Below are 16,356 nucleotides of genomic sequence, written 5' to 3'. Positions count from 1 at the left end.
TCCAACAGATGTCTATGATTAAATCACTTCATAGAAGATGCTACTTATACAGGCTGTCCTTGACTTAACAACCACACCCAAGAGTAGAATTTCTGTTCCTCAGTGAGGTAATTGCTGTGTCACCCGCTTTTACGGCCTTTTTTTGCTGTGCTGCGGTGGTTTCAGAGAATCGTGCAGACGTGAAGCGAATTGACTTTGCTTGTCCGAAGCCGGCTGTGGCAAACGGCAATCCCCTGCGCCTCGGATGCGGCAGCCATCATAAATTGAGGCTGGTTGCCAAGGACCCGATTTTTTTCATCACGTAACCCTGGGGATGCTGCAAGGGCCATAAGTGTGAAAACCAGTCATAAGTCGCTTTTTCCCCAGTGCCGTTGTGACTTTGAAGGATTGCTAAGTGAACGGTTGTTAAGTCAGGGATTGCCTATATAGGTCTCTTGCCGAGGAACAAATTAGTTTTCTTACAATCTTTGTTCCTGAACTTGTAAGGAAATCTAGCTCTGTGTGTGTGTTTTTGTGTGTGTGTAAAATGAAATTCTGATGCCACAGCGTTCCGTGCGCCTTTGGCGTCTAGTCATGCCGGCCACATGACCACGGAGACGTCCTCGGACAAGCGCTGGCTCTTCGGCTTTGAAACGGAGATGAGCACCGGCCCCTAGAGTCGGAAACGACTAGCACGCACGTGCGGGGGAACCTTTACCTTTACCTTTTAAAATGAAATTCTGATGCCATCTCCAAAGAAATATATATGCTCCTGATTATTTCTTTTGAAAGAGGGCATCAGAATTTAATTTTATACACACACACTCACACTCACTCTTAGATTTCCTTAAGGAGCATATATATTTCTTTTGAGGCAGGCATCAGAATTTAATTTTTTTAATGTGTTCCAATGTGGTCACAGAAAAAAGTGACAATAAAAGTTGCCCATCCCGTCCCATCCCATTCCTTATCCTATCTTCCTTTCCTATCCTATCTCATCCTACCTTCCTATCCTATCTCATCCCATCCCTTCTTATCCTATCCTATCCCATCCCATCCCATCCCTTCTTATCCTATCTTCCTATCCTATCCTATCTCATCCCATCCCTTCTTATCCTATCCTATCCTATCTCATCCCATCCCTTGTTATCCTATCCCATCCCATCCCTTCTTATCCTATCTTCCTATCCTGTCCTATCTCATCCCATCCCTTCTTATTCTATCCTATCCCATCCCATTTCTTCTTATCCTATCTTCCTATCCTATCCCATCCCATCCCATCCCTTCTTATCCTATCCCATCCCATTTCTTCTTATCCTATCTTCCTATCCTATCCCATCCCATCCCATCCCTTCTTATCCTATCCCATCCCATTTCTTCTTATCCTATCTTCCTATCCTATCCCATCCCATCCCATCCCTTCTTATCCTATCTTCCTATCCTGTCCTATCTCATCCCATCCCTTCTTATTCTATCCTATCCCATCCCATTTCTTCTTATCCTATCTTCCTATCCTATCCCATCCCATCCCATCCCTTCTTATCCTATCCCATCCCATTTCTTCTTATCCTATTTTCCTATCCTATCCTATCTCATCTCATCCCATCCCTTCTTATCCTATCCTAGCTTCTTATCCCATCCTATGCTATCTTTAACCTAGCCTAGCCTATACGTTATCTTGGTATGCATTCTTTTTTTGCCAGACAATTCTTGTGCAGTCATGGTATCCCATCACAGTAGCTACAAACTCCAGGGAACAAAAGAAGATTCTGGCAAAATACTTGCTGGAGACCTCAGGCAGCTTAGAAGGACTGGAATACAAACTCCACGACTTCGGTTACAGAGGGGTGTCTTCTCAAGAGGTGACGCTCTTAAATCACTTACTTGGGGGGGGGGGTTTAAAACGCCGGCGTGCCACTTTGCTCCGAGCCCCTCCTGAGGGTTTACAATACCGCCCCAAACAATTAAGCACTAAGTTAAAGCAGTGGAATAAAGACGTCCCTGAAAACGTGGCATAAAAAGTGGGAGCACGTAGGGAATGAAATGAATTATAGCCCTGGGAATGAAAAGCCACAGGACAAAGTTAAAACCGTGATTGTGGCACGAATACCTTGTTTAAAAATATGGGAGGATAATTGCTGAAAAGACACCAAGTGAACATCCCTGGACAGATACTCCAAAGTCCAGGAGATACAGGTCGCCCTTGTTTGAAGAGCCCTGCCTTAAAGCACCCTAGCTGAGGAATTCTGGGAGTTGAAGTCCACAAGTCATCAAAGGGCCAGGTTTGAAGACCCCTGCCTTAAAGCACCCTGGCTGAGGAATTCTGGGAGTTGAAGTCCACAAGTCATCAAAGGGCCAGGTTTGAAGACCCCTCCCTTAAAGTAATGTTGGGTTATAGGTAGGGATACACAGGCAGTCCTCGGATTAGGACCACTATTGAATCCAAAGTTTCCGTTGCTAAGCCAGGCAATCGTTAAGTGACTTTTGCACCATTTTGCAACCTTTTTTTTTTTTTTTTTTTTGCCACAGTTGTTAAGTGAATCATGCAGCCGGTTCAGCGATCCTGGCTTCCCCCATTGACTTTGCTTATCACAAGCTGGCTGGGGAGGTTTAAAATGGCAATTACAGAAGCCCCCTAGGGCAATACAGGTGTCATTCATACATGCCAGTTGCCAAAGGGCCTGAATTTTGATGACGCGATCGTGGGGAGGCCGTAAGTGTGAGGACTGGCTGTACGTCACTTTCTTTCAGCGGCCTCGTACCTTTGGACAGTCAGTAAGCCCAGTAAGCGGAAGACTCTTGACTTTTAGATGTATAGTGTAAAACTGGAGGGAGGGCTGCGGAATTTGACTCTGCCCTTCATTGAAACAAGAAATCGCTGTTTTCCCAGACTGCAGGAATCGGAGCTTCCGCACATTTGGTAAACTTCAAAGGCACGGATACGGTAGCCGGAATTGTTTTAATTAAGAAATATTACGGCACAAAAGACCCCGTCCCAGGTTATTCGATTCCAGCTGCAGAACACAGGTGTGTCTCTTTTTATTTATTTTTTATTTTATTTTATTTTTTATTTTATTTTTTTATTTTATTTTATTTTATTTTTTTATTTTATTTTATTTTATTATTTTATTTTATTGACACAATGTATTGCTTCCTACTCTTCTGGTTATCCTGATCAGGTGACAACATCAAGGTAATGTGAGGTTGATCTTGGGGGGGGGGGGAAAACAACCTAAAACCGACCTCAGACTTGACGAGTACCAGAGGAGACCGTTAGGGAGCCACAGACCTGGGGAATTAGATTTTGAATTTGAGCCGAGCTCTCAGGAGAAGCGACGGCAAGCTCTTCCTACATCGCCCCCAAACCCAGGTTGGGAAATTCAGATGGTGACTAGGTTTCACACCGTTGTTGAGGGAGACTTTGGTTTTGATTCTGCCTTGGGTTGCAGTCAACGTTTTTTGGCTGGCTGAAGCCAGCGTGGCCTTGCTGAAAATCGGACTGCTTCAACCACAGGCGGTTATTTTATGTACATATAACCTCTACCAAAGACCTGCTAGTTGTTCCTAGCACTGCGTTCTTAACGGGTGGAGAGCTCTAGTGTCGTTCTTGGGGGTCTCTTGGAGCCCCCTCACCCAGATTAGGAATCACAGCCCCAAGTGCGCCTACCGGCACTGAGGCCACTTTTGGCCTTGACTTTCCACATCCTCTTCCATCAGGCCCTGGTCCAGCTGCTCCTCCGCCTTCTTCCTGATGATGGTGTCACTTGGTAATGCTCCATTTATCACCATTGCTGTCTTCTAGTCCTTGTCTACTGTGTATGAATGAATGAACCTTTATTGTCAAAGTACAACCATGTATAGATTCAGATTGGCTGAGCCTCCCTTCGTTCCCCCGCCCAAACTCACAGTGACAACAAACCCTCCATCTTGTTACACCATGTGAGCTAATTGCACAGCACACCGGCCTCGCAAGTCAATCATACATAAAATTTATAAAATTATTTCCCGTTCAAGAGCCTGACAGCCCATGGATAGAAGCTATTGTTCAGCCTGTTGGTACGGCTGGCTATACTTCTGCATCTCCTACCCGATGGTGGGAGAGTAAAGAGGTACCGTCCAGGATGTGAGTCGTCCCTGAGAATTTTCCTCACACTTCCAAGGCAGTGAGCCCTGGCGAGGTCATCCAGTGGTGTCAGGGGACAGCCTACAATGTATATAATAGACAGGGACAGCGGCCGCGCAAGTTGTGATGGGGGTTTCCCGATACTCCCATGTAACACCTCTATTCCGCGAGCTGCATTGGCTTCCGGTTGCCCTCCGGGTGAGATTCAAGGTGCTGGTGATGACCTATAAAGCCCTAAATGGCTTGGGTCCGGGATATCTGAGGGAACACCTGCTGCCGGCATCAAGTTCCCTTCGTCCAGTGCGCTCCCACAGGGAGGGTCTTCTCAGGGTGCCACCAGTAAGAGATTGCCGGCGGGTAACACCCAGGGATAGGGCCTTCTCAGTGGGGGCGCCTGCATTTGGAACCAGCTGCCAGTGGAGCTGAGGACTGCCCCCGACCTCCGTTCATTCCGCCGGGGCCTGAAGACCTGGCTCTTCGAGCTCTCTGGCCCAGGCTGAGGATTAATCTTATTTTAACTGGGGTTTTATTTATGCAGGGACAAATATAATTTTTTTAAAATTTGTTTTTAACTTTTGTATTTTGGTTTTTTAATCACCCTGTAAACCGCCCTGAGTCCTTCGGGAAAGGGCGGTATATAAATGTAATAAAATAAATAAATAAATATCTCATCTCATCTCAATATATCTCTACCTTTATCTATCTCATCTCTATCTCAAGCTTTATCTTATCTTTCTATATACCATATTTTCTGGCATATAAGACGACTTTTTAACCCATTCAGGGGTCTGGGTGCTGGGTGCTGAAACTTTAGGGACAGGGCTGGCTGGAAAACCTGGAGCGGATCTCCCATTTTGTCTGTGCAGGGAAAGTGGGACCAATTGGAGAAGAAGCTGCAGTCTGTGATTTTTTTACAGGCTGGGGTCTGGGTGTCTTTCCTTCTAAAGTTGAAGAGCAGCTGTAGTATATCCCATCTTGAAAGGCAGGTGGGAAATGCAGCAGTCAGAGCAGCTGCTTAGCTCTAAGGACACATTTGACTCAGGAACTGGGCAGGCTGGCTGGAAAACCTGGAGCAGATCTCCCATTTGGTCTTTTTTTTTTAATCCCATTTATATCCCGCCCTTCTCCGATGACTCAAGGCTTACAATTTAAAGCACAAATCAATGTGCTTAGCAATAGCCTTCATTCTGTGTATATGCCTGCTTATTACGGCTTTCACACACACCCCAAGCAGCATTATTACAAAGTCAGCTTATTGCCCCCAACAATCTGGGTCCTCATTTTACCTACCTCGGAAGGATGGAAGGCTGAGTCAACCTTGAGCCTGGTGGGATGCGAACCTGCACTAATTGCAGGCAGCTGGTGTTACTTAAGGCTCTGTGCAGGGAAAGCTTTAGAGTGAATTAGGAAAAGTTTAATCCACTTGCACTGTTTTATGTTTACATGTTTGATGACAAACAGCCTTATGTTTATAAGTGACAGTTTTCCTACTAAGTACCTGCTTGTCGTAAGCATTTGAATTAAAATTACCATATTAAAATCAAATCTGATGTTTTTTAATTTTTATTTGGTGTGCGTTGGAAGAGGGGTAGTCTTATACGGCGAGTATACCCCAAACTCTATAATTTAACAGGAAATGTAGGGGGTCATCTTATACGCCAGAAAATACGGTATCTCATCTCTATATATCTCTAGCTTTATCTTTTATATCTGTCTATATGTCATCTGTCTACCTCTATATCTATCTCACCCCTGTCTATCTAGCATCTCTATATCTAATCTATATCTGTCCGTCTGTGTCTCTATCTCTGTCATCTATCTAGCCACACACAGAAACTCACAAACAAACCCAACACCACACATGCCACATAGTTGTATACTTCATTAGCAATTCTGGTATCAACCAGTCATTTCTAGCAGTTGTTCAGTTTATTTGCAGCTTTATTTGCTGCGAGATAAATTCATTAAAAGTTAAATGAAAGATTCAGCTTTCATTGTGTTTTGGGAATCGATCAAGTTGCTTACACATAATTTAGAATAAAAATAATACTCTTTTCATTCCAAATGCATCAATTTTGGGATTACTTTTATAAAAAAAATGGATAGAGTATTAGTCCAAGGTTTCCTTGATTTAGGGTTCCATTTTTCTAAATAGATTCATTTGGGGGGGGGGGAAATTAAGTTTAATTTAAGCTCTTTGGAGAACTCAAAAAAAAACCTACTCTGTGATTTAAATTGATGATTTAAATATGAACAATCAATCTACGGGGGCCGGCTGCTCGAGATAGTCCATTAAGGCAGTGAAGATTTTCAACTGTTTCACATGAATGAAAATGTCACCTCAAGTTGCTTCAAGAAAAAAAATCAGTGTTTACTACCCAAAGGACTTTTGATCACAACGGATAAGAATATAAAAAAAAAGGATGCAAGCATAACTCTCTCGGAATTGAATCGGCATCTCTTCTTCTCTTCTTCTTCCCAGTACTATAACAGCTTGGGGAAAAGAGCACGAAAAAGACGCTTTCAGACATATTGTGACACATTTTTCTAATGTGCCGGTCTCCGTGGTCAGCGACAGCTACGATATTTACAACGCTTGCGAGAAAATCTGGGGTGAGGATTTAAGGCATTTAATTGAGAGGAGGAGTGCAGAGGCTCCCCTGATTATCCGGCCAGATTCAGGAAATCCTCTCGATACCGTGCTGAAGGTAAGAGCTCAGAGTTCAGGTTTCAAAATTCCAGCGTAAAAACCATTTCGTCGTCATTGAACGGTTCAGTCAGCGTAGGCCGCTTAGCTCCTCCAGCCAGGCTTCGGCGTTCCTTCAGCCTGCCCAAATACAGGCCGTCCTCGACTTGCGAGCACTGTTGAGCCCAGCATTTCCGTGGCTAAGTGAAACATCTGTGAAGCCCCCCCCCCCCCGTTTTATGACCTTGCTCGCCAGGGTTGTTAAGCGAATCACTGCAAAGGTTAGGTTAGTAACCTGGTTGTTAAGCGAATCTAGCTTCCCCATTGACTTTACTTGTCAGGAGGTTGCAAAAGTGGATCCCATCACACACACAAACACCGGGGACACTGCGGCCGTCATAAATGTGAGCCAGTGGCCAAGTGTCTGAATTTTGATCATGTGAACCCGGGGGAAGCTGCGACGGTCGCAAGTGTGAAGAACGGTCGCAAGCCGCTTTTTTTCACTGCTATTGTAACTCGGAATGGTCACGAAATGAATTGTAAGTCAAGGACTACCTGTATTACCCAGAGGGGTGGTGACAGTGGAGTGATCGCCCCAGATAACACGCTAATTATATGTTCCTTTCTTTTAGCCTTCACACACCCCTGTAAGGATTGTCTGTCAGCATCCGATAAAGGAAGGGGTGTGCTTTTGATGTTTCTGGTGGTTTTGTTTTTACGCTTTTAAATAATAATAAATAATAAACCTTTATTGTCAAAGTACAACATGTGTACATTGAGATTAGCTGAGCCTCCCCCCGTGCTCTCTCCCCCCAACACACAGTGACAACAAACCCTCCATCCCACCACACTATGTTAACCAACTACACCACACACCGGCCTCCCAAGTCAATTCTGCATAAGATTATGTCCCATTTAAAAGCCTAACAGCCCACGGATAAAAGCTATTTTTCAGCCTGTTGGTACGGCTGGCTATATTCCTGTATCTCCTACCGGATGGTAGTAGAGTAAAGAGATACCGTCCAGGGTGTGAGTCATCCCTGAGAATCTTCCTCACTCTTCCAAGGCAACGAGCCCTGGCGAGGTCATCCAGTGGTGTCAGGGAACAGCCCACAATGTCTTGTGCTGTGCTCACTACCCTCTGTAATACTTTCCTGTCCGCGGCTGTCAGACCAGCATACCAAACCACAATACAGTACGAGAGGACGCTCTCTATGGTAGACCGGTAGAAGAGGGTCATTAGCTGTTGTTCTACCCTGTTCTTCCGCAAGACCCTAAGAAAGTAAAGCCTCTGTTGGGCCTTTCTAGCCACCTGAGTTGTGTTAACTTTCCAGGTCAGATCTTCACAGAGGTAGACTCCCAGAAATTTAAAGGAGGAAACTCTCTCTACACAGTTCTCTCCGATGTAAAGTGGGTTTCGCCGCTGGGGTTTATATTCCCGAGATGATTTTCTGAAACCACGTGCATTTCTTAGAAAGAATCGGTTAGATAGGATGGATATACAGAATTCAATACGTTAAATATCAGGAATTTCCTTGACTTACAGGAACCCGACAGGATTTAAACCGACTTACACAAAATAATACAGAGAATTCCTTGATTTACCACCAGAATTTCCATTGCTAACCTTGACATCTGGCTACCCAAAATTTCACTTAACAACCGTGTTAACGAACAACTGCAGTGACTCACTTAACAATTTGGGCAAGAAAGAAAAAAAATTGTAAAATGGGGCAAAATTCACTCAAGGATTGTCTCGCTTAGTGATTCAAATTTTGGGCTCGGTCGTGGTCATAAGTCAAGGATGCTTGTAATTAGTCCTTCCTAAAATTACTCTGTTTTTTTTTTTTAAAAAAGCCTGTTTGAGAGAACCTGTAGGGCCAAGGGTAGGCAACCTTGGCTCTTTTATGACTTGTGGACTTCAACTCCCATAATTCCTGAGCCAACATGGAAACCTCTCCCTTTCCCCTCAGCATGGCTGGCTCAGGAATTCTGGGAGTTGAAGTCCACCAGTCATAAAAGAGCCAAGGTTGCCTACCCTTGCCTTAATCCAAGGGTTCTTTCCAGTATAATTTTAATAGAATGACTGGATTTGAATGTTTTTTTTTTTTCTTTAGATCAGGCATGTCAAACTTGTGACGTCGCGCAGCATATTGCGACTTTTTCCCCATTGCCGGCAATGGGGTGGGCGCAGTTTCAGTATGATGCATCTGGCCTGCGGGCCAGCAGTTTGACATGCCTACTTTTTGTTTTTGTTATATCATTTATATATTTTTGTTATATCATTTCTGTTTTGAATTTGTTATCTATCTGGTTTATTTAATGGAATGACAGGCTGATTTGCTAATATGCATGCCTCTCTCTCTCTCTCCATATAGATAGATAGATAGATAGATAGATAGATAGATAGATAGATAGATAGATAGATAGATAGATATAGATATAGATATAGATATAGATATAGATATAGATATAGATATAGATAGATATTTATATATATAGATATAGATAGATAGATATTTATATATATAGATATAGATAGATATAGATATATATATATAGATACACACGCGCGCACACACACACACACACACACACACACACATACATATATATATAATCTATCTTTTTTTTTTGGCTAGGTTTTGGAAATTCTAGGAAAGAAGTTCCCCATTACAGAAAATGCAAAAGGCTATAAAGTGTTGCCACCTTACCTCAGAATTATTCAAGGAGACGGTGTGGATATCAACACATTGCAAGAGGTGTGATTTTTCTCTGATTAATTTTGATGTTGTGAGTGCTCCATCACTGGAGGCTTTTAAAGAAGAGACTGGATGGCCACTTGTCTGGAATCGTATAGGTCACAGGTCTGCAACCCGCGGCTCCGGGGCCGCATGCGGCTCTTTCAGCCGTCTCCTGTGGCTCCTAGTCCTCTGCCATGTGCAGTTCAAAAAAAAAAAAGTGGGACTAAAAAAGTTCAACCAATCAATTCAAATATGCAGGGTAGGTGCATATCTTGCCTTGGCTCCACTCTTCAGTCAAACCCTGTTCTGCGCATGCGCGCATGTACGCGCATGTGCACACATTTTTTTGCGGCTCCCAGTTTTTCCTTTTGTGAGGGAACCGGTTCTGAGTGGCTCTTTCACTGTTTCAGGTTGCTGACCCCTGGTATAGGTTCTCTTGCTTGAGCAGGGGGCTGGACTAGAAGATCTCCCGGGTCCCTTCCAACTCTTGTCCTTCTGTGAAACTGTAGAGAAGCACTTCAGTTGCCTTTCCACGTGGGCACCATTAAAGACAACCGTGCCTTAATTAATCTGGGGTCATGTTCTCAAACCCCTCCGTGCAAAACGGGTGTTGAAAGTCGGAGAAATAATTTCCCTTTGTCCTCTGAAGTTCAGTGGAAAAAAACACGTCATGTCTGAATAGCAGAGTGCTTAAAAAAAGCTATATTTGCAGCTAAAAGCTAAAATGACTCCAGCTGCCCTTTTCCCCTCCCTCCTCTTATCTTTTTTCTTTCGCTTGCCGTTTCCTCATCAATTTTCAGCGCGAGTGCTGCGTTTGTGGTTTTTTTTTTTTACAATTCAGGAGACACCCCAAATGTTGATATCTGGGAAGATGTGTCATCCCTCGGTTGGTACAGAATCCACAAGAACAGTGGAATCTTGCAAAATCTCGCCACATCCTCTCTGCTGTATATTACAGGAAGTAGAATAAGAGAGGAAACCAAAATAGACTTGCAGGCACCGTTGAATTAAACTTGAGGACGGTTGCCACACTAAGAGGCCGAAAAGTCACCCTCTTAGCCCCGGGTGGTGCTTTTTGGTGACCTTGTTTAGGGTGTCCCTTGACATGCACAAAAGTGTTAATTTAGCCTTGAACCGCCACCGTTCGGCAAGCCTTTCCTCTTGCTGTTGTCTTTTCAGCGGGGGAAATGAAAGTGACTTGCATTTTCCAAATGCTTCCTTGTGGTTGGGGTTATATGCACAAGAAGGATACGTAGTTGGATGGAAGGGGGTCATCTTGGAAAAACTTGACTTTTCCAGATTGAATAAACACCCAGGATAGATATCTCCTCCGGCCATCCGCTCATGACCAACCCAGTTTTTTTTTTCTCTCTCTCTCTCTCCCTCCCTCCCCCCCCCCAATTTCTTTTTAAGCAGATTTTCTTTTTGAACCCCTGTGTTTTCTTTCGTTATTAAATAATTCTACCTGGCTGTCTTTTTACAGGAAAAATGGGGGAAAAAATATATGGCAGGCATAAATTGGGGATTTTTCCCCCTCGTTTTTTTTTTAGCAAGGTTGACACCAAAAGGAGGAAAAAATTAAAAGCGGGGAGACTCCTAACATTTAGAGATTGATGTTGCCACCCTAAACTTTACCACAAAGAGTGGGGTGGGGGGGGTGTCAAGCTCTTCTCCAATTAATAAATAATAAATAAATAAATAAAGCGACCGAAGGCAGGACAAGAAGCAACAGATGGAAGCTAATCAAGGAGAGAAGCAACCTGGAACTCAGGAGAAATTTCCTGACAATGAGGACAATTAACCAATGGAACGACTTGCCTCCAGAAATTGTGAATGCTCCAACACCGGAGGGTTTTAGGAAGAGATTGTACAACCACTTGTTTGAAATGGTACAGGGTTTCCTGCCTGAGCAGGGGGCTGGACTAGAAGACCTCCAAGGTCCCTTCCAACTCTGTTATTCAGACTTTATTTGTGGTGATGCCTGGAACTCTTCTTAAAATTCGAGAGATGCTCAGATCCTCAGACCAAAATATTGAAAATTGTAGCAGGTGGGTTGGAAGACAGTTAACAGTAGATTGCCTAGCTATTCCAGAATATTTCTTAAACAGGAAGCCAACAGGATGTTTTCTTTTTTTGTGTGGATAAATGCAGCTTGCAGAAAACAAAAATAGTCTTAATGCAATTTTGGTGGATAAACGTAACTTACGAAACCGGTCTTCGTTTTTGTAAGTTACATTAATCCACAAAAATTGCGTAACGCATGAATTAAGGTAAAGGTTCCCCCGCACATGCGTGCTAGTCGTTTCCGACTCTAGGGGCCGGTGCTCATCTCCGTTTCAAAGCCGTGGTCCTGTGGCCGGCGTGACTAGACGCCAAAGGCGCACGGAACGCTGTTACCTTCCCATGCATTAATTATCTTTTAAAAAAAAGTAGAGTTGATTTAGAATCTGTACCTTGCTCGTGCAATGCTTTAAAGCGTTTTCTGTCGCTTCCAGGTCGTGGAGGGCATGAAACAGCAGAAATGGAGCATTGAAAACATCTCCTTCGGGTCAGGTGGGGCCCTCCTGCAGAAATTAACCAGAGATCTCTTGAACTGCTCGTTCAAATGCAGCTACGTGGTTACTAATGGCCTCGGGGTATGTTCTGTTGTATTTAGTCATTTTTTTTTTTTTACTTGAGAGAAAAACAGGGATTCACCAAGGTCAGCCTGGGTGAATTCCTTTCAAATTTAAATTAAATTTAAATTTGGCTTCCAGGTGAACGTCTTTAAGGATCCGGTAGCCGATCCCAACAAACGTTCGAAGAAAGGAAGATTGTCCTTGCACAGAACGCCGAACGGAGACTTCGTTACACTAGAAGAAGGCAAGGGGGATCTAGAAGAATATGGACAGGTAGTTAAATGCTTCAATTTCCTTGGCGGTCTTAGGGGAATAGGGATAAAAAATGACGGAGTTTTAGAGCATGGACACAAACAGGCTTGCATTCTTCAATAACTCGTAAGCTGCCCAGAGTCGCCTTGTAGAGGAACTGGGAGGCACAAAAATTTAATAACTAAATAACTAATAATAATAATGACAACAATAATAATAATAGTTATTATTATTCTAAAATACACATGAATGGAAACAAGATTTTGCAGCTAGGGAATAGGAAAGCAATTGACAATTTTCAGTAGCTTCTGCCTGTTAATATTTAATATTTGTATTTTATTCTTGCCCTGTGAACCGCCCTGAGTCCTCAGGGAGAAGGGCGGTATAGAAATATTATTAAATAAATATTAAAATAAATAAATTTAGTTAAATTTCTTTCGTATATATCTGATGCGTACACTGATAGAAACTAGCATTAGTTATGTATTGACTTACAGGTAGTCCTCAGCTTACGACCACAATCAACACTCCCCCCCAATGTTGCTAAGCAAGCCAGTTGTTAAATGGGTTTTGTCCAAATTTCTTGCCACAGTTGTTAGCAACATGGTTTTTAAAGTGAATCTGGCTTCTCCCACTGACTTTGCTTGTCAGGAGGTCGCAAAAGGGGATCACGTCTCACACATGCGCGCACGGACACGGCGGCCGTCATAAATATGAGTCAGTTGCCTCATGACAGCTGCCTGAAAATTATTCATGACTCAAAACTGACTCACGACGACTGACTCAAAACGAGTCAGTGGCCACGTGTCTGAATTTTGATCACGTGACCTGGGGATGGCCCAAGGGTTGTAGGTGTGAAAAACGGTCATAAATCAGGTTTTTTTCCAGTGCCGTTGTAACTTCAAACAGTCACTAAACGAATGTAAGTCGAGATCTTATAGTGGCTTATTTAAGTCACTACAGTTTTTTGGTAGATGCTGTGTTGTTTTTACTAAAGCCCTAACAAATGGTGTTCGTTTGCAGGATTTCCTTCATACAGTGTTTAAAAACGGAGTAGTAACGAAGGCGTACTCGTTCGATGAAATCAGAGAAAATGCCAGGTTGAAGACGAATGAATTTTCCATGGCGTCTCACTAAAGTCTCATTCCATGTTGGTATATGTGCAACAATTATGTACTGATAATGGTTTCTTGTAGAGATCTGTAGTGTTTGTGTTTGCCACATCCTAGCCAAATTATTTGTTGGTTTATGGACATCCGTGCCCTTTTTTTTTTCTCTTTAATTTTGGCCAGTCTAAAATGGAAATATTTACAGCCAAAAACCTGGTCCGTGTAATTGTAGAATTCTTTGCTAGTCGTGATTCAATCTGGTACGGATCTCAATGAGAACGAGGATGAGAAGTTTTATAAATAAATGAATAGATATATATATATAGATAGATATATATATATAGTAGCATATCGCAAAAGAAGATTTACCTAATAGTATCATCGCTTTATGTTTATAATTAACTTGTATTTTTGTACAAAACGAGATTGTGTAAAATATATTTAAAAGTTTCAACAATTCCGTCTTTCCAACTTTTCGTGATTTTTACGAGCATAGACTTTCAAGGAAATAACTGGGAGGGTTTGGGAAGAAAACTCACTGCCTTTTTTTGTCCATTGATCAGCAAATAAAACATGGCCTTAAGTTTTCATTGTGAACATCGTCCTGTTTTGGAAGTTTTAATCAGGATAGCTCGCTCACGACAGTCACAGTTGTTCTGCCATTAAGAGCCAGATTTTTTTGTATCCACCGAAATGGTGCGATGCGTGACTTCTCTAAATACATACCTTTGTTTAAGAGGAGGAGATAGATATTCACGGAATGCCAAAAAAAAAGAGTAATTTTTTGCTGAAAAAAAAATATCGCCAAGTTTGTCTCCGTCTTCGAAAGAGAGAGGCTGCAATTTAACGCACGCCTGCATCTTGTGTAAAACCCGTTGAAATTCAGTAGGATTTATTTCAATATACCTGCCTGACAACTAAGAAGTCACCTTCCAAACCCAGATGTGTTTCACAGATGTGTGAAACAGGAACAGGTGTGCAAATGGTTACACTAATTTGGATTTTATTTTTTTCCCCCCATACGTGGCTACCAAGGATGAAAACAAAATACTGGATTGAATAGTGCACTTTTTAACTTAGGGTTTTTAATTTTTTGTATTTTGCTCTTCGGTTTTTGCTTCTTTTTTTTCGTCAGAATGGATGTTAAATTGTATAGATGTCTTAAAATATTTTTTGTTAAATAATTCCAACAAAACATTGTTCTAGCCAAACTGTTTGTACCCTGCTAGCTTTCCCTAAAAAAAAAAACAAAAGAACACTATGCAGAGGTTTAAGTGTTTTTTTAAAAACGCGCAGTGAATGCTATTCTTTTTTCCCATGACTGCACTTGAATAATTTTCTACACATGCTCTGAATCGCTCAGTTGAAGAACAAATTAGTTTAATGCTAAAACGCGCTGTATTAAAGTCTCAGGTGAATGGCCAAGGATGGTTATTGGAAAAAGGACTTCACCGGTCTTTTGAGGTGGCAATAAAAGTTGATTTGAGGGCTATGCTTTTTTTTTTTAAAAAAAAAAACCTGTCTATCTGGAATTTATATTTAAGTTTAAACAATTATCTGAACAACAGCTCAGACAAGCTCCGAATAACATAAATGAAAGCAGGAGAATGTGCTTTTTTAAACCTGTTTGGAAAGCCATATTTTAATGTTCTGCTCTGAAATATGTTTAATTGCCAGATTTGTCAGGGCAGTTATGCCCAATTTTAATCGCTTCATTTTGTGGGATAAGGTTTTGGATATTGTGAGTGCTTAAGAATGGGATGGATGTATTGTTACCTGATTAATTTTCTTAGCAGTGAGTTGCAGGCCCAGAAATAAACATACGTCAATCAACATACAGGTAGTCCTCAACTGAAAGACCACCATTGACCCCCCCCCAACATTTCTGTTGCTAAGTGAGACAGTTGTTAAGTTAGTTCTGCCCCATTTTACAGCCTGCCTTGCAACAGTGGTGGTTAAGCGAATCACTGCCATTGTTCAGTCAGTCACACGGTTGTTAAATGAATCTGGCTTCCCCCATTGACTTTGTTCGTCAAAAGGTCACAAAAGGGGATCATGGGAGCTCCCGGGACGCTGCAACTGTCATAAGTATGAGTCAGTTCCCAAGCATCTGAGTTTTGATCGCATGACCCTGGGGCTGCTGCAACAGTTGTGGAAAACGACCGTAAGTCACTTTTTTCAATGCCGTTCTCAGTTCTAACGGTCACTGAACTGTTGTAAGTCGAGGACTTACCTGTACTTAAACACACCCATCAGAATGTTCTATTAGGGGTATGCAGTGTTGTGTTGCACACAGAGAGGGTGCAGTAAATAGCCAAGATGTAAACACATGAGAAAATAAAAGAAATAGAGCTAAAACTAACAGAATAGAATAAGAATAGAACAGAACAGAATAGAATAGAAGAATAGAATAGAATAGAATAGAATAGAATAGAATAGAATAGAATAGAATAGAATAGAATAGAATAGAATAGAATAGAAGAATAGAATAAAGCTGGAAGGGACCTTGGAGGTCTTCTAGTCCAGCCCCCTGCTTAAGCAGAAGAACCTATACCATTTCAGACAAGTGACTGTCCAGTCTCTTCTTAAAAACCTCCAGTGTTGGAGCACCCACAACTTCTGGTGGCAAGCTGTTCCACTGGTTAATTGTCCTCACTGTCAGGACGTTTCTCCTTAATTCCAGGTTGCTTCTCCTTGGTTGGCTTCCATCCTTTGCTTCTTGTCCTGCCTTCAGGTGCTTTGGAGAATAGCTTGACTCCCTCTTCTTTGGGGCATCCCCTGAGATACTGGAACGCTGCTATCATGTCACACCTGGTCCTTCTCTTCATTAAACTACTGGACCTAC

At 42.4% G+C, this 16,356-nt stretch overlaps 1 protein-coding gene across 1 annotated transcript in view; it reads left to right on the top strand.

Annotated features, from left to right (window-relative positions):
* Positions 1–16,067, top strand: part of NAMPT (nicotinamide phosphoribosyltransferase) — a 31,738-nt gene extending 15,671 nt beyond the window's left edge. Inside the window, exons 5-11 of the mRNA XM_083366308.1 lie at positions 1,683–1,841; positions 2,870–3,006; positions 6,585–6,810; positions 9,431–9,550; positions 12,028–12,168; positions 12,289–12,423; positions 13,426–16,067. Coding sequence (XP_083222434.1) covers positions 1,683–1,841; positions 2,870–3,006; positions 6,585–6,810; positions 9,431–9,550; positions 12,028–12,168; positions 12,289–12,423; positions 13,426–13,539 — 1,032 coding nt within the window. The 3' untranslated portion in view covers positions 13,540–16,067. The remainder of the gene's footprint in view (positions 1–1,682; positions 1,842–2,869; positions 3,007–6,584; positions 6,811–9,430; positions 9,551–12,027; positions 12,169–12,288; positions 12,424–13,425) is intronic.
* The last annotated feature ends 289 nt before the right edge of the window (positions 16,068–16,356 follow it).

Source organism: Vipera ursinii, assembly GCF_947247035.1.
Source record: "Vipera ursinii genome assembly, chromosome: 6".
In the NCBI taxonomy this organism is placed as follows: Eukaryota; Metazoa; Chordata; class Lepidosauria; order Squamata; family Viperidae; genus Vipera; species Vipera ursinii.
Note: the sequence above shows the minus strand (reverse complement) of the source record. Positions and strands in the feature narration are given on the sequence as shown.